Raw genomic sequence first — 18,219 nt, forward strand, 5'->3', positions numbered from 1 at the left:
CAAATAACAACCGGCGGCTGTAATGACTTTGCTATGAAGACCATTTAACATGCCATATTGAACATGGACTAAGGTTATTTTGTGATAAATGGTTGGTGTTTGTGTCACGTTTTTTTGCTGTGTAGTGAAACTGCTTCATTTTAAGAACATTTTTGTTCTGTTTTAATGTTGGAAAAGCAAAACGCAATTAATCTTTTTGATTCTAAATATTCAGGATCTAGTGTAGTAACAACAACCAATTTTAGAAAGCTTCTTTCTTGACTGTGACAGTTTGAAACATAATAATATACTCTGAAGTGTTTAAAGAGCACAAAATGCATTATATTTATCGTAAGAATGCGGAAAAAGAATTGAGGTATGATTTTGTCAATTTTTTGTGGCAAGTCAAGGCAGTTTCGATTTAAAAACAATTCCAAATTTATGTTTTATTGTTTAGAAACAGTAACGTACCACATAACAATCTTTCTTTAATGTCATTTATCTTTCAAGAATATTTTTGGACTTAAACATAGCTGCCAACATATAAATTTGCTGTAGATTTTAGCCAAAAAAGTTTAAATTTATTTTTTTAAGGGGAAGAATCAGATTTATAAAAATGGTTTTGCTTCGTCGTGAGATGAATCTATGCACATCATAAATGTAAATAAAGTTCGTCACTCATTCCAGTGGGCGATTGGATTGCAGTTCATTCTAGAAAAGCGGCAGTCCAGTTAGCTGCTGTGCTGTATAGTTGTCAGTTTAAATGGAAGAAGAGGACCTACCGCAAGAGCTAGAGCAAGTTTGCTTCATCAAAAGCCAACAAACAACAATTGTGTTTCTGTAACTATAATATGGAATAACTATTGTTTGCAAAACTTGTGTTTTGTTGACGACATTTTTGTGTCATTACTAAGAATCAGGTTGAGGCATTTCTATGGCATCTCAACGAGGCGCAATCAGGCATTGGGTTTACCATGAAACTCCAATCGGTAAACTGTCTTCTATTTATAAATGGTTAAGTCACAAGAACCGACGACGATGTCTTGTACTCAAGAGTGTACCACAAGCCAACGAGTACCGCCAGGTATCTCAATTTTCGATCTCATCACCCCACATACCAGAAGAGAGGTGTGGTTCTTTTCTTAAAAGATCAGGCACGACGCTTGTGCACTCATAGCGACGACGGCGAGGCGGAACTGACAAAGGTTTGCAAAGCCTTGAAATTTAATGGCTACCCCAACTGGATTATCGCGATCGACGGGCAACTTGTCCCGATAAGTGACCCATCCAAAATCAGAGGGTTTTGTGACACTTCCGTACATACCGAAACTGACGGATATTTTACGCGTAAGCTATGCTGCGTGACTTCGGCATAGCGGTTGGCGTCCAACCTGCCAATATTCCCCGCAAGCTACTGAGTCACCCGAAAGATCCCTTCAATACCTTTGAACAACGAGGTGTTGTATACCCTATTCCTTGCGCCGAGTGTCCGTAAATATATATCGGGGAGACCGGAAGGTCACTAAACACCCGACGAAAAGAACATCAACGGGATGTTGCCAACAGCGACGCGAAGAATTGGCCCTTTCCAATCACGCGGTATCACAAGGCCACTGTATTGATTCCAATGCGGCGTCTGTTGTGGCCTGGGAGCCGATCTAGAGGAAAAGACTATTTCTTGAGTCCTAGAATATTCACCAACGGGGCAACACAATGAACATCAAAACAGGCGTGATGCTTTCAGCGTGCTACAGGCACCTGCTGAGAGAGGAGGCCAAATCAATTGTTATCGTGCGGTGTTTTCGTTGTGTTGTGACGTGCTTGCGTTTCATTCTTTTTTCCTTTGTTTATCGTGCACTGCACTAGTCGCATTCAGTGTTAATTACCCTGATGAAGACGACTGTATAGGACGTCGAAACGTCGCAATAAAATCACATTTGTCAGAAGAGCTCTATAAACTTAAATATTTAAAGCAGTGGTTCTCAACCTTTTTTGCTATGCGACCCCCTTCAGAGATTTTCTAACACAACGCGACCCCTTTAACACGCACACAAGAAGTTTAACTACCAGAATGTGTTGATTGTGTTCATCATACATTTGCAATCGTGGCTCCGATAGTTCGGCGTTTTGCTGTACTCAAGAAAACCCTTAAAAATGTGTTTGTGGCTCATTTTCACTAACCATTTCACTATTTCGTGTTTTTTATGTTAAGAAAAGCCAAAAACTGCAATTATAGAAGTATAGGCTACAATCGCAAATATTGTTGCGCCCGTGACAATCAGGCGGCAGTCCGAGAACTGAAAATTGCCCTTTGTCGTTCACGGGATTCGAACCCAGGATACTCCCGGGGACGAAACCCGATCAGGTTTTGTACATGGGTCAGGCGCGCCAGGCCATTCGGCCAAGTTTCCTGTTGCGCCCGTTCTAGGTCAAACAATCGTGTGAGTTACTATGCTAAACAAAAGTCACAGGGAAAGTTTTTATGCTACTGATAAAATCATTCCGAGTTGAGTTGCGTCTTCGCGACCCCCTCAAAAGTGCTTGGCGACCCCTTTGGGGGTCGCGACCCCCAGGTTGAGAAACACTGATTTAAAGCATCACACAAGTGCTGAATTTTTTTGCATAACGGCTTTACAAAAGAATTTAGGTACACTTAGGCTACTTGCATTTTAAGTATTTCAAACTAGAACGTTATACCGAAACGAAATGGAACGGTGCATTGAGGCCATCTGCGATCCACTAAACTAGGGCTGAGGAACCTGCGGCCAAAAGGCACATGCGGCCCTGTCATAACAGTGTACAAGAATCAGCTCGTTGAAAAGTGTGTGGCCGAGGGATCTGTCATCACTTTTAAAATATATACAAAATATACTCAAAAAATGTGTTTGTTCTTTTCGTGTTTTCATCGTTCTTTCCTTTTTAGATGAAAACGATGCCCGAATAGGCGAAATTAATATTTCTGTATTCTGTTTCATAAATAAAAGATTGTACTGACGTTGATCTTCTGCCACTCTCTTTGAGTATATTTTTCTTTTTTATTCGCAATGATTTCTTACATAACTAAATAATTAGCAAAAATAACTAAATAATTAGCAAAAATATAACAAAATAGGCCAGAACGATATTGGTGGGACCGCCGAAAGCTCAACGATTTTCTAGATATCACATCAATGCTCCTTTATTATTTAGACTAAACACTGTACTTAGCTTTGACTACAAGCCCTACTCACGAAAATTGCAAAACAATCAATGTCCCAGACCCAGGAAATAGTCCATTTGTCCTGCAGGAGTGTACATAAAACGTTGGGCGGTCTTAAAGGTTTTGTGTTCATAAATGGTTATGCCCAGACAAACATTGATGCAACCTTTAACAGGTTTGAAAACACAGTTCTAAACCGTTCTGTGATGAATATATAAAACAAATAAAAACGCAATACTGTTGACAGCTCAATATAAAGCAAACAAGAGAAATTAGATTTTTTTTAAATAGAATCTTTGTCAGCAAAAGTCATTCATGAAAATTTATCTTGTGAAATGCATTTTAAGGCACATATTGCAATATGATGTTAAATTTCTTGTAAAAGTTTACAATTCCCAACCTGGGTGATAGTAAGTACAGTGGTCACAAAATACAAAAGAAAACGTATGTGGGAGTAATGCCTGTAAAGAAAACATGTAAAAAACTAGGGTGGTGAAAGAAAAATGGTCAAGAATTCCTGGTCTAAAAAATAAAATGTCACAGTTTTGCCACACATAAACGTGTGTTGCCTATTTTACAGTGTCTGGAATACAAAATAAAACTGCCACACAGTGTATGAAAAATTACAGTGCCATGTATAAATGTAAAGAAACTTGAAAAAATCAAATAATTGCAAACATGTTGGAATTGGCAGCGAATAATGTATAGAAATAAACTTCACAAAATGTATCAAAAATACATTATGACAAATGCGCAGCAGGAGAGCACCATTGGCAAATGAATAAATAATTGGTCTTATGACATAAAATACAATAAAAAGAAATGGAACTAGAAAGGTGGCTTTCCTGTATATTTCTAAATGATACTTACTACATTGTACTTAATTTTACAACATAATCGTTCTTTGCATACACACAAATTGGTAAAACATTATTTTTTTTTCTGCTTGAAACGACAATTTAATTACACGGAATGTATACTTTGATTTCAATGCAACCTTTTTGAGTCAGCATTTTTACATCAGGAGAACGTTTAAATATTAAAAAGGGACAAAAGGATTTAAAAAACTATATGAAAAATGAACATACAAGATTTTTTAAATTTGTTAAACAAGTTTAAAACTTTTCGGTAATTTCTAAACTTCCTTAGAAAGTTTTTGTTAAATGGAAAAACACACAAAACAAACACACTAAATTTAGGCAAAAACGAATACTTTTTACAAACACTAAGGAATCCAAAAGCCATGTTGTGGCAAGGGTATTGACCTGTAGTAAATACTGGCTACATTGTAACCATGGTGTTGTGGTAACCAAAAACGTGTTCAATTTTAATGTTTGTTTCTATTATACAAAAGTTTAAATTGTGTACATCAAAATAAACTGTCACCAAAGTCAGCGGTAAAGCATTTTTTCTGTTTTGCAAAGAGAGTTATTTTTTGTTAGGAACTTGACCGTATTCCATGATCCAATGCAAGGTTTGCCAATTGTCGTGAAGCATGGTATAAGTCTCGCACATATTTCCGATAAAATTGCGAGACCATTTCACCAAGTTGAAAGACTGGTCCTCCAAAAACGCCAACTGCAGATAGATTTCAACCAGCCCACATGTAAGCGCTTCGACGTACAAGCCCTGGCCAGTCAGAAAGTTTCCGAATTCACTTATTGCTGCAACAACTTGCTTTGAGTTTTTTGGGTCCATTTTTTCTTTGATGATTTTAAAAACCGCTTCAGTGTCGTCGTCTTCTTTGTTGAAGAGCTGAGTAAGACGGACGCTACCCAACCTGAGAAACATTTTGCAACCAACTTTGAAGCTGACATCAATACAATGGACAATATATTCCAGTAAATGTGGCAGGCAGATAAACAATCCTCTCTCTGGCAGTTGTGGAATGATTTCATTGTGTTTGAGAATAGAATCAATGCACATATTGAGGTACACAACAATGCCGAAGTAATCGTAAGTGCTTCGGACACCAATCCAATCAAATAGCATGACAAGGTCACACAATGGAAGCTCATCGTTATTAATCCAGTCATCTTGGCGATTTTTATCCAAGTAAACTCGCAACCTTATTTCACAAGCAAGAGCAATGGCATACTTCAACTTTTGAGCCACATGGGGTTGGATAATATCCTTCTTAAGAAGCTCAGATATGATTTCAAAACTTGAAGTTGATTGCAGATGGTGTTTTCTTCCAAGAGCACTGATGAAAATAGTCGTGGAACGATAAATCACTTGCTTCACATTCCACTTCACAGAGAGTAATAAGTTGCTGAAACTCTTCAAGCCATTAAACTTTGCCATATCCTGTGCCAGTGTTGTAAAGATTTCATCTTTGAAACTTTCATCTAACATGCCTGCTACCTTTTTCGTAACCAGTTCCTGAAAGTGTTCATACAAATCAGGACTTCCTGCAACAAAACAAGTGCACATCAGCATATCTGAAAGATGGAAGTCTTCAGTTTTGTCTTTGCAGTCGACAAAATCAGCCATGTTGCATACAGTTTGAATCAATTCTTTGGGAATCCCGGGATTGTTTGGGGTACCATGTTGCCAACCAAGGGGTGATTTGCAAGCATGGGGCATTGTGCCATCAAAAGAAATTCCATTTCCAGAGTAGGCATCGAAAAACCAGCATTCACCAGCTTGATGGAAATCGTTTAGAGATGGTATTGCCAAAGAAGGTAGAATGGTTTCACCAAAGTTAATAAGAATCATTTGAAAGATCACAGAATACCACCGAAAGTATTCTTTCGTTGCCTCTGTACCATTTTCAATCAGAATCGCATTCTCAAAATCAGAGAAAGGAGTTACTTCTTTCCTTGCAAGTGACCCCATGCCAATTTGAGCAAACTTGCATGGTGGGTCACCCAGTAAATCAACACAATAATCTGAAATCTGCCTCATTATGTAAGTGTAATCTTCTGAAATCCCATCCTGGATTTCACTCATCTGCTTGATCTTTTTTTCTTCCTGTGCTTTAATGTCAGGATTTTCTTCGTACAACAGTTCCACCATTTCAACAAACGATTTGATAGGGTCAAATGCCTTTTTCACCATGTTGCCAATCAGGTGAAATTTTCTCTTGATAGTTTCATGAGATTGTTCAGCATTTTTCAGTTGCGCCTCAAAAGCATCCATGTCTTCTTGGTAGAATGCATTTTTGCCATTAACTTTTTCCAAAGATTGCAAACCTTCTTGAGACTTTTTTCTCATGTTTTCTACTTTGTTAAAAAAGGCTTCTGATGCATCTAGTAAATTTGCGCTGCCTTTACCACCAGAAAGGTACAAAACATGCTTGTATAGCTCATACAGATCTTCCTTTATCTCATGCTTCATCTCATGAAGTTCTTCTCTACTTTCATGATTCATTTCTTGAAGTTTAGCATCTTTTGGTATGCGAACGAGAGCGGCATTAAATAGAGCTGCGCTTCGCAGAAGATGAATTTTGCCTGGACTTTTCAGCCGATAGATTCTTCCGAGTTTGTAAAGAATTGAAACAGACTTTAATGGGTCTTCTTCCTTTCCGTTGGCATCACAGATTGATCTGAGTTGCCTTGATAGATCCCATTCTTCTTCACTGACTTCTTTCAATATATTCATGTGTGAAGAGTCTGCAACATAGGTTACAATTAAGCAATTTGGATAAAATGTTCTAAAATGGACTTTTATTATTTTTTATTTCTCTACTTTGTTGTCTCGTGACAATGCACCACAAATATAGTGCTTCGTTTATAATTTCACAAGAGATTGTTGCTTGTTTTATTTTTTTTGTTTAAATTTGAATCCTCCCCTAACTCTATTTTCCTAATAAAAAATTGTTATCAAAAACAAAAAAGTGCAGATTTATCAGTAAAAACTGATACTCAACTGATAAAGTTGGCAACACATATCACAAAAGGTTATGAGGTAAGTGGTACGTTTAGTTTACAGCATTGAAAAATTATAGCTGTTAGATGTATTTAATCCGAAATTTAAAACACAAAGCCCATATTTGTAAAACAGCCTGTCATGCATTTCAAAGTATATCATACCATCTTTGGAAACATCTTCAACTTTAACAGATAGTTCTCCATCATTTTCTGCATTGGGTTCTTCTGCAACAAAGCACTCTTTATGCTGTTTTTTTAGTGACAAAAAAATTTAAAAAAAATTACAAAAACAATTCATACACTGCTAGATTGTAACAGAACATGTATGTTCGAAAACTAGTGTTCAAAAAGGTGTTCAAGAACAAAAATGTGTAATGTTAACGTGTTAGATTATGCAAAAAAGCAATCTTTGGGGGCCTGTACAGCTTAATACAAAATGATGTAAAAAACCTCTGAAAGTTAAACAAAACATTTTTGTCCCATCCGTTTAAAGCAGTGGTTTCCAACCTGGGAAATGCAGACCCCCAAGGGGTCTTTGAAATGGTTTCAAGGGGTTAAAACATTTTTAGTACATTAACCAACAGTAATTTATTTTCAAATTTTCAAACCAATGTTTAAATCCTGTATACGAGTGCAAAGTCTAATCAATTACTTTTTTTGTAATTGTTACCTCTATTGTGACATTACAACACAGATTAACAATAGAATTTATAGTGCTTTGTTTCAAGCTTTAATTTCTAGAAAATTTATCTCTTTGCTGCATTGACTGCTACAGGGACTGTGAAATTTGATGCTGCCCAAAAAGGAAAATATTGCATAATGCAAGAAAAGTAAAACGTGGAAAGACTCACAGAAAACTAGAATAGTGGTTTTCCTATATATTGCCAGTTTATATATACTACATCTTATTTAATGATGTACCACATATACCATTTACTGTATTTATAATGGATATATATTTGACATCTACATTTCATTGGGTCCCTATCTTTTTCCTGGCACTTTATAACATAATTGTTTCTGCAAGCATAATCTAATGGGTCCCCACACATGCGCATATGCGATTTGGTAACAGTAAAAATAGGGCACAATCATTGTTTTCAACCGTCTCACATTATACGTAATACAGCGCAAAAATTAAATTCAGCCAAACATTGAATAGGGCTTTTATGAACACTGTCTTCACTTTGTAGTTGTGTGTTTAGGCCAGGTGTCTCAAACTCAAACTCTACCCTGTTGCTTTGTGTGGAAACAATGGCATACCGTGACACAACAATGAAAAAAATGACGCAACAATCGCAATTGCTGATTCTAAAGATGGACTATTTCGATCATGCCATTCAAACGTTGCAAATACTGCTATCAGAGAATGATTATATCATGGAAACTCACTAGTTTTGCAGGGCATTCCGCCCGAGTAAAACACATAACTTCTAAAAGTTCCTTCGCGGGCCGCACAAAAAACTTTGGAGGGCCGCGTGTTTGAGACCCCTGGTTTAGGCCATAAGTGGGCAACCTTTTTGCATGCGCGGGCCAAAAAGTAGTGTTATATTGTGGAGTCGGGCCGCAACGAAGATCATGCAACAACATAGTAGTGCTAGGCAAAGTCAAACACACAATGATTCTGTCTTGGTACGTAACAATGCCTCTTCTTAGTAATAAACGAATAACTATCAACGTTTAATGTAACAACCCTTTGGTATAAAATGGGCTTCAACACATACATTCCGTCTGGCAGATCAAAATAAAATAAGAGTCGCGGGCCGCTCAAAGGTTGCTCGAGGGCCTGATGCGGAACGCGGGCCGTAGGTTGCCCACCGCTGGTTTAGGCTATTGACAACCGTCGCAGCATTACCACGTTTCCCTTACTTCGTAAAAGAAGCGTCGATTTTTCACGGTTTCATTTCCGTCATTGTCTCACGACGTGCGAATGTTATTAGATACAGATACGGTGCCGATCGCGCCAGGAGGGGCCTGTCGTTAACCGCCATAAGACGCAAAACTGTGTGATATAACAATTGCATAACTAACGTTTTAAATGAACATACCTTAATTGCACAGTGCAAAAAGACTGCCTGATAGCACGTCCAGTTATGCGCAAGGCCGAGACATTCGCTTTTCAGTGGGCAGGTTTGCGCTTTTCGTGCCCAATTGGGTTTTTTGTTCGACATGAAGTTGTGCGTTGTTTTCACGAGGTGGAAAATGGATGAGTCCAACTATTTAAACTTTTAACAAAGTTTCATTTTTTTCCTTAATAGCCCTTTGTTTGTTGAATTATGATTTTTAATCCGCACATAGTGTTCCCTGGTGCCGTTAAGTTTTTACATACCAACAATACGATTGCTTAGCTGGGCTTTTTATGTCCAAAACCAGTTCTAAAACAGTTTTATTAATGCTTTCAGTTTGAGAAGTCACGTTACACAGGTGTAACAAATCGTGCTGCGGTGTCGCTCTGCGTTTTGAAACACGAATCAGTTGACCTACATTAACGTTTACAGCGCAATATAACTAATATTGTAACATCTCAATTCCAACCAGTGAGAAAATGGTCAAGTGACGACTGCGTTAATGCGTGAAGCAGGGGCATTTTTCCATGCGCCACTATTGTCAATCACTTCCATTGCTTCAGCTGTGCACTAAGCGAGCACAAATTTGATAAAAAGACAGCATGTAAAAACATATTTGGGGCTGTAAGAGTAATTACTGAGCCGATTGCACTGAAATTTTTAACAGCCAACAAGGAGTACCCAATCCACAGCTGTTTAAAATTTCAGCAGGTTAAGTCTTGTATTTCTGACCCCAATAACATGTGAACAAACAAACAAATATTTGGGGGTAAAGGGGTGAAAATGGATATATACAACTTCAAGTTACACAATACTTTAAAATACGCTGCGATGTAGCCTACCAATCAAAAAAATATGAAACTCCAGAATGATCTGCTTTAGCAAGTATAGCCGTTTTCAAAAATTTCATATTTTGGGCGGCTGTGGGTGAACCGAGGGATCAAATGGGGTCAAAAATCACATGGACCATCTTTAGACCAATATCTGTAATGTGTGTAAATTTAGAAAAGTTTGAACCATTCTTTATTGACCAACATGTGGGAACAAATCCGCATTAGACGGAAAAAAAGAAAAAAAAATACGGACAAAAACAATACGTGTCCCCTTCAGGGAAGGGGACCCATAATTACGTTGGGGGTCCGCAGGTGTATAAAATTTATGAATTTATGAAAAAAGTTGGGAACCACTAGTTTAAAGCACACACTGCTATTTTTAAGAACGGTTTTTAATTGAGCAATTCCTCCAATCATGTATAATGAATAAAAAAATTTAAGCTGCTCCCCTACTATTATTTAAGATGTCATATTATACAACATTGTAAAAGACTTAAATAAAACCAAAGCCTGTTAGTGACATAAAACATAAGGAGGAAAACGATAATTTTTAAAATCCTGCTTCAAAGTTTACCTGGTGGAAAACAGTAAAATTGGACAAATTGCAGCAAATTTGGCAAAACTTCAGACATTTTTAACAACCCAAAAGCTGCAGATTGAAGTCCAAGTCTATTGGACCCTTCATCTCCTAAAAAACTGTAGCAAACAGAGAAAAAAGCTGTTGTGATCAGATATTCGAGTTTGGTTAACCAGCAAAACTAATTTTATGACCAAACATTGCAACTATTGCTACTAGTAAAGAATTTAAGTCCTTGAAACATAGCACAGGTACACAAAGCAGAACATCTATTTATTTTAAAAACTGTAAGCTTAATCCAAATCTGGGAATATTTATAAATCAAGTCATTTAAGTTTTATATTGCAGCACAATTTTACCAAACGTAAACTTGTAAGCTTTGGCAATCTAACAAACACCAAATGTGCAGATTTTAACCACCTCTGGACAATAACTCGTTTTTTTTTCAACAATGTTTTTTTAGTTTGGTTAACCAGCATATACAATTTTATCAACACACATTGCACAAGCATGTACATATTGTCAATAAAACAATTAGGAACAACAATTGGGAACTTGAAACAATTAGGCTCTTACACAAATCCGCAAAGCTGAAAAACTATTTATTTTAGTAATTGTACAATTTATTTGAAATATATCTGAAAATATTTAAAGTTTTACAATGCAGCACAATTTTAGCAACAAATATAAGCTTATAAGCTTTGGCAGACTATCAATCAATCAGTTGTGTTAACAAACACAAGATTTGCAGATTTTACCTACTTTATGGACAATAACTTATTTTTTAATGATGTTTTTTATAATTAGCTTACCACTCCTGAAAAAAATCTTCATTCATTAGAAAGTTTGTGACATCAGTTTCAATGTCAGGTTTTTGTTTCACCATTCCTTCAACTGTAACATAGAAGATTCAGTAATTTTTATTTCCAAAACAAGCAAGTTCCTACTTTTCAACTTCACAACCATCGCAACTTTCCTATCAATCTCTGGTTTTTGTTGAGTGAGAAATGAATGGACCTTCTGCAAACTTTCTTCACAGGGGTTAGGGAAAACATCTAAAAAAATTAGTTTGTCCCTTACAAGTTTTCAAGGAAAGATTGTCAGGTGTGGTTCCCCAGATTCAGTGCTTTAGTATCACCATGCACTTTTTTATTTGTTAAAGCCTGTCCTGTGCTGTGGCCTAATTAAGGTTGAAAATCACATCATTGCCTCAATGGAAATCACCACATAACACATAACGATGCAATTTTCAACCATCAATTGTAATCTAAATAGATCACAAATAGTGGATTGCATGTTTATTAGCGTATAACTTTATGTTTTAAAGAAATTTATCCACACTTATCTTGTGCACAACCAATTCATCAATTAATTTAACTTGCAGTTGTTTTAAGTAATTAAATGCAAACAATTTTGTAACAATGCCACTAAGATGGCAAGGTGGTTCGCGTAACCACCTTGTTAAGGAGGTTGTAGGTTCTAATCCAGTGTCGATCACTTGGGTTTCTGTATGCAAGGAACTTCAGCAGCATTACTCCAACCCAGTGATTAAATTAGAAAAGTGGCTTTTTGATATACTTCCATTTCATATATTTTATACGATATTTACCAATTTACTATACTATACACAATTTTATCTACATATATGATTGTTTTTGCAAGCAAAAACGAATGGGACCCCACACGCGTGTTTATGCGGATTTACGGTAAACCTACATTTCGGTTCTTTTTAGATTCTTAAGGACAAATTTTTCACAAAGCATTAACTTAACTTTAAAAGTTTTTGTCCATATTCTTTTTGCATCATTATTGTCATATAATTACAAAAAATCTTCACTTCAGTACTTAAGTCATGTATAAATTAAGCTGAACGGTTTTTCACTTAACTTTGTTTTGCAAAAACGACCGTTTAATGACCTTTTGACACTGCTTTTAATTTGACACTGTCGGCATGCACTCCTTAGTGCTCAACACTGCCGTTCAGCCGAAATTATACATGACTTAAGTACTGATTCTTGAATTGATTTGTCAAAAATAAAGAAGATACGTTATGACCAAAAATTCTTAACTGTGTTGTAATGCCTACAAGTTGACCTTTAGTGACCCATGGTTATGCGACGGCCAAGCTGACAACGAAAATTTAAAGACCATTTATCGCGGCATTCGAAAAAGTTAAGTTTATTTTTTCATTTTTATGTTGATCAACGACGTTTTGCCTGACATAAACGAAACTGAAGTACGTTTATCGAGTTTAAATTACGTCTTAGGTGTAAAACCTTTGCCAAAACTGAAAATGCGCGTGATAACTCAATAAAACAACAGCATTGCTGCACAAAAAACAGCTGATTTCTCTGTCGCCTTAATCGTAAACCAGTGAATTCCTCCTTAGGGACTTATATCTGACTGATAGCGTACACATATTATGGGTTGTAAAGGTAACTGGCAAAATTTTAAATACTAAACGAATACCCTGCTTAAACAATTGTTAATTTTTTTAAATATTTCTGCACATGTATTTCTGCCTTAAAACTAATACCGATTATTTCGGGGTTTAAAGGGTGAAAAATGGGTGAATAAGAAAAAAAGATACAAAATTCTTTAAAAATCTAACATTGCACCAAACAACAAAGCACGAAACTCCAAGATGCTGTACTTTAGCTGTTTTAAAAAAATTATGTTTTGGGGACCTGTGGGTTAACCGCTGGGTCAATGGGGGTCAAACTTCAGGAGGATCAATTTTGGATTATTAACTAACACCTCTGTTAATTTGAATAAATTTAAAGCACTCCTTCTTTACCAAAACGTGGGAACAATAGCCGCGGTAAAATTTCACGTTTTGGGGGTGTGTGGGTGAACCGAGGGATCAAACGGGGTCAAAATTCACATGGACCATCTTTAGACCAATATCTGTAATGTGTGTAAATTTGAAAAAGTTTGAACCATTCTTTCTTGACCAAAACGTGGGAACAAATCCGCGCTTAAAATTTCACGTTTTGGGGGGCTGTGGGTGAACCGAGGGATCAAACGAGGTCAAAATTCACATGGACCATCTTTAGACCAATATCTGTAATGTGTGTAAATTTGAAAAAGTTTGAACCATTTTTTCTTGACCAAAACGTGGGAACAAATCCGCGCTTAAAATTTCACGTTTTGGGGGGCTGTGGGTGAACCGAGGGATCAAACGAGGTCAAAATTCACATGGACCATCTTTAGACCAATATCTGTAATGTGTGTAAATTTGAAAAAGTTTGAACCATTTTTTCTTGACCAAAACGTGGGAACAAATCCGCACTTAAAATTTCACGTTTTGGGGGGCTGTGGGTGAACCGAGGGATCAAACGAGGTCAAAATTCACATGGACCATCTTTAGACCAATATCTGTAATGTGTGTAAATTTGAAAAAGTTTGAACCATTCTTTCTTGACCAAAACGTGGGAACAAATCCGCGTTAGACGGAAAAAAAGAAAAAGAGAAAAAAAAATACGGACAAAAACAATATGTGTCCCCTTCAGGGAAGGGGACCCATAACTACATCAAAGTCACTAACTTACACAGTCAAAATATCAAATAAAAAAAGATTCAACAGATTTGCACTAAAATAGGCAGCTTAACAGTAAACTCATTGTGAGCATTACCAATTCAGTCATTGCCCACCCACCGAAGATAATAATGAAACAAAAAAATGTGTTGTGTTTGTTACTGTTACATTTCTAGTTGGCGTTTTTAGTGTAAAGTAATTTTTTAAGCATTCATATAACGTCACTTAAAAGAGACAGCTAGAAAAACGATGAAGGCTTGTTATAAACAAGCATGTTGGTTTATGCAACAGTTACTTTCTGTAGGAAAGTTTAGTAATGCTTTTGTAATTTAAATTGTCATTTTGGCACAAAGGCAAAAACTAGTATATAGATTTCTGACATAAATTGTATTTCACTTACTTGTGAGCAATATAGCTCGATTTATGTCACTTTTGCTCCATTCGTTCTTCTTGTAATGCGATTGTATCCATGCAACCAATGGTTTAAATTCAGCAGGAAGCAGCTCTAAATAGATTTAAAACATTCAAGTTGCCTACAGCAGTACATTATGTTTTACTAAAATGACACCAAAACAGCATTGCCTTGTGATGCATATTTTTACTGATGATGACAGAAGCTTCGGTAAAACAGTTAGGTTACAAGATGACTGTAATCTTAATTCAATAGTGATAACAATTGTGTGGGTAATTTTGTTATGTAACCCTGATTCATACTATAAGCAATTGTTTTTGATTAGTGCAGCAGTTAGTTTTCCAATAGATTTAATGACTACACTTATTCTACAACTTTGTTTGTTACTTGCATTAATAGAAGATAAACAACATTTTTAACATAAGACTGTCACAATTTAGTTAAACTCTTCTATTTTAGTTTCTTACTCAGAAGCAACCAGCAAAAAATAACAGTTTTCATTTATTTGAATCAACTAGGCACAATAATATGCTCACGTAAATATCTCTTTTCCAGGAAATATCTGACAATATCGCTGTAACGTACAACCATCATGGTGTTAATAGTTTGTGTAAGTTCTTCTAGCTTCTGTAATTCTTTAGACCCGACCAATCCTTCTTTATCAACAAAGATTTACAAAGTCAACTCGTAGATAAATTAGGTTAATCACAAAATGTTTCACACTGAATTGTGAACAGTAGATAATTACTAGTTAAAAAAACAGTCTGGTTAAATGCCAGAAAAATCTTGACGAATTTGATTTCTATTATCCAAAATGATCAGTAAAACTTTCTTTAGCACCTTTACCAAAAACAAACTTGTATGTAGTTTTCTTAGGGATTGGTCATGTCGAGCTATAAGGGCTGTTTTTGATGCTTGCTCAGCCGAGCAGTTGCATAAACTGGCCAAAGCATTAACTTTGTATATTCATGGCTTGCTTACATAAACTAGTATTGGAAAGGGTATCAAAGAACAAAAATCACTGTTTTTTCATTGTGTTTGGTGGGAAAGGGTATCTTTCCAGGGCCTGTACAGCTTAATACAACACTGGTGCCGCAAGGGACCTTGAAAAGCTAAAAACCTAGCATGGAATTGGGAATGTTTGTGGCACCACAATGCACCAAACATGTACGGTGTGAGCATCAAGCATTGACCAAACAGAACATTTGCATTTCTGACGAGTGAACTCAAAATTCAATCAGTTAAGAAACAAGAAGATAATGTGTGTTCACAAGTAATCATGATTTATGTTCAGTTAAACATTTAGATTATTCTTTTTTGTCACAAAGTAAACAGAAACTCACTATCATTTCCTTGTGTTTGCATTTGTAAATGTTCAAACAGGCACAAAACATTTTCCTCAGTCACAGCAGGGCTAACATCTAGAAAACAACATAGATTAAAAGCCTGAAATTAAATTCATTATCTGTGATATGTAGAAGAATCATGCAAAAAACAAACAATAGACCTGAATTGTGTACTGAATTTAAAACAATAGTTGTGCTTAGGTCTATCCACCTACATTAGTTCAACATATTTTATGATACATGTACACAATGGCTAAATGTGACATCTTTCAGCTAAGATAAAAAAATTCATACTGGGACTAGCACTAAAATAAGCAGCTTAATGGCAGTCTCATTGTGATCATAACCCCATTCCGGCATTGCCAAGGATAAAAATAAAACAAAAAATGTGCTGTGTTTGCTACTTGCTATATAAATTTAGTGAGCTATGTTTGTAACATAAATTGAAACATTAAAGGAATGTTACCAACAGCAACGCTAAAAAGCCCTTTCCAATCACACTGTATCACAAGGCCACTGTATTGATTTCAATGAGGCGTCTGTTGTTGCCCGGGAGCCTGACTCCAGGAAAGACTATTTTTTTCATCATGGAATATTCACCAATAGGAAACACAATGAACATCAAAACAGACATGATGCATTTAGCGTGCTACAGGCATCTGTTTAAAGATTAGAGGCCCAATCATTTGTTATCGCACAGTGTTTTCATTGCGTTGTAATGTGCTTGTGTTTACTTCTTTTTTCTGTTGTTTATTGTGCACTGCACTACGCACAATCAATGTTATTTACCCTGATAAAAGTGATCTGTGTAGGATGTTGGAACAACAACAACAATTGCAAGAAGAGCTCTATAAACTTGATATTATGCATGACAGCAATTGCTTGTATAATAAATTGGTAGTTGTGCAAAAAGGCGAGGACTGGTGTATAGATTGCTGCTGTAAATGGTATTACACTTACGTGTAAGCAGTATGGCCTGCTTTATGTCACTTTTGCTCAATTCGTTCTTCTTGTAATGTGATTGTATCCATGCAACTAACGGTTTAAATTCAGCAGGAAGCAGCTCTAAACAGATTTAAAACATTTAACTTAACTAAAACAGTGCATTGTTATATATCTGATATGGCACTAAAGCTACATGCATATTTTTACTGATGATGACAGCAGATTTGTCAAAACAGACAAGTTACAAGATCACTGTATTCTCAATTCAATAGTGATAACAATTGTGTGTGTAATTTAGTTTGGTTATCTTGATTTACATTAAAACCTATGCACTTGCAATTGATTTTGATTTGTGCAACAGCACTCAATTGGTAAAAATTTTATTTTTATAATGGGTTATTTTATAATGGGTCTAATTTATTTTTGGGTAGTTAAGAAATAATAAGATAATGTGTGTTCACAAGTAATCATGAATTATATTTATATTATTCTCTGCCAAATTGAACAAAAACTTACTATCAGCTACTTGTGTGCTTGTTCTCAAATGTTCCAACAAACACAAAATATTTTCTTCAGTCACAGCAGGGCTGACGTCTAGAAAAAAACATAGATTAAAAACCAGAACTAAAATTTAGTATTGGTGAAATGTAGAAGAACTAGAAAGGTGGCTTTCTGATATACTTCCATTTTATATATTCTATATCATATTTACCAATTTACTATACATGTCATTTGATCTACATATATGATTGTTTTTTCAAACAAAAACGAATGGGTTCCCACCCGCGCTTAAAAATGAAATATTGTTGTACCCACTTCTTAGATACAAAACTTTTGCTAAAACTGAAAATAGGCATGCTAACCTAAGAAAACCACATAGCATTACTGCGCTGATAGAATAAAAAATACTGTCCCGTAAAATGCCCGTCTATCCATCAAGCAGCGAACTCCCACAAAGCATTAAATCGCCACAATTGTAAACCAGTGAATACCTTTTTGGACTTTCTAGTGTACACATATTATGAGCTATAATGGTAACCATTTGGCCATTGAGCCAAAATTTTGAACACTAAATGAGGAACCCACTGCAAACAGTTTTTTTTCTTAAAATTTTACGATTTAGCACAGATAACGGGCTTGCATTTCTGACCTAGGAGGCTGTGAAAACTAAAACCGATTATTTCGGGGTTAAAGGGGTGCAAAATGGGTAAATCCAATTAAGAGTTAGAAAATTATTTAGAATATCTTACATTGCACCAACCAACAAAGCATGAAACTCCTATATCATCATGTGCTAAATTAGGTTTTGGGGGCATGTGGGTGAACCGCTGGGTCATTAGGGAGCAAACTTCTAACATCTTTGTAAATTTGAATAAATTTGAAGTCATGGAAGGGGACCCATAATAATGCAGAAATTAAACATTAGACCTGATTTATATTCTGACAAAAACA

The 18,219-nt window shown here is 36.0% G+C and overlaps 1 protein-coding gene across 1 annotated transcript in view; it reads right to left on the reverse strand.

The window, feature by feature from the left end:
* Positions 1-3,292: 3,292 nt before the first annotated feature.
* LOC145214694 (uncharacterized) overlaps positions 3,293-18,219 on the reverse strand; it is a 35,058-nt gene continuing 20,131 nt past the window's right edge. The window contains exons 12-21 of the mRNA XM_080083277.1: positions 17,284-17,361; positions 16,783-16,887; positions 15,820-15,897; positions 15,013-15,132; positions 14,465-14,569; positions 11,474-11,581; positions 11,339-11,420; positions 10,524-10,645; positions 7,213-7,275; positions 3,293-6,792 (exon numbers count right to left, since the gene is read on the reverse strand). Coding sequence (XP_079939403.1) covers positions 4,607-6,792; positions 7,213-7,275; positions 10,524-10,645; positions 11,339-11,420; positions 11,474-11,581; positions 14,465-14,569; positions 15,013-15,132; positions 15,820-15,897; positions 16,783-16,887; positions 17,284-17,361 — 3,047 coding nt within the window. The 3' untranslated portion in view covers positions 3,293-4,606. The remainder of the gene's footprint in view (positions 6,793-7,212; positions 7,276-10,523; positions 10,646-11,338; positions 11,421-11,473; positions 11,582-14,464; positions 14,570-15,012; positions 15,133-15,819; positions 15,898-16,782; positions 16,888-17,283; positions 17,362-18,219) is intronic.

The sequence above is a fragment of the Phallusia mammillata genome, chromosome 2 (assembly GCF_965637545.1).
Source record: "Phallusia mammillata chromosome 2, kaPhaMamm4.hap1.1, whole genome shotgun sequence".
NCBI classification, from domain to species: domain Eukaryota; kingdom Metazoa; phylum Chordata; class Ascidiacea; order Phlebobranchia; family Ascidiidae; genus Phallusia; species Phallusia mammillata.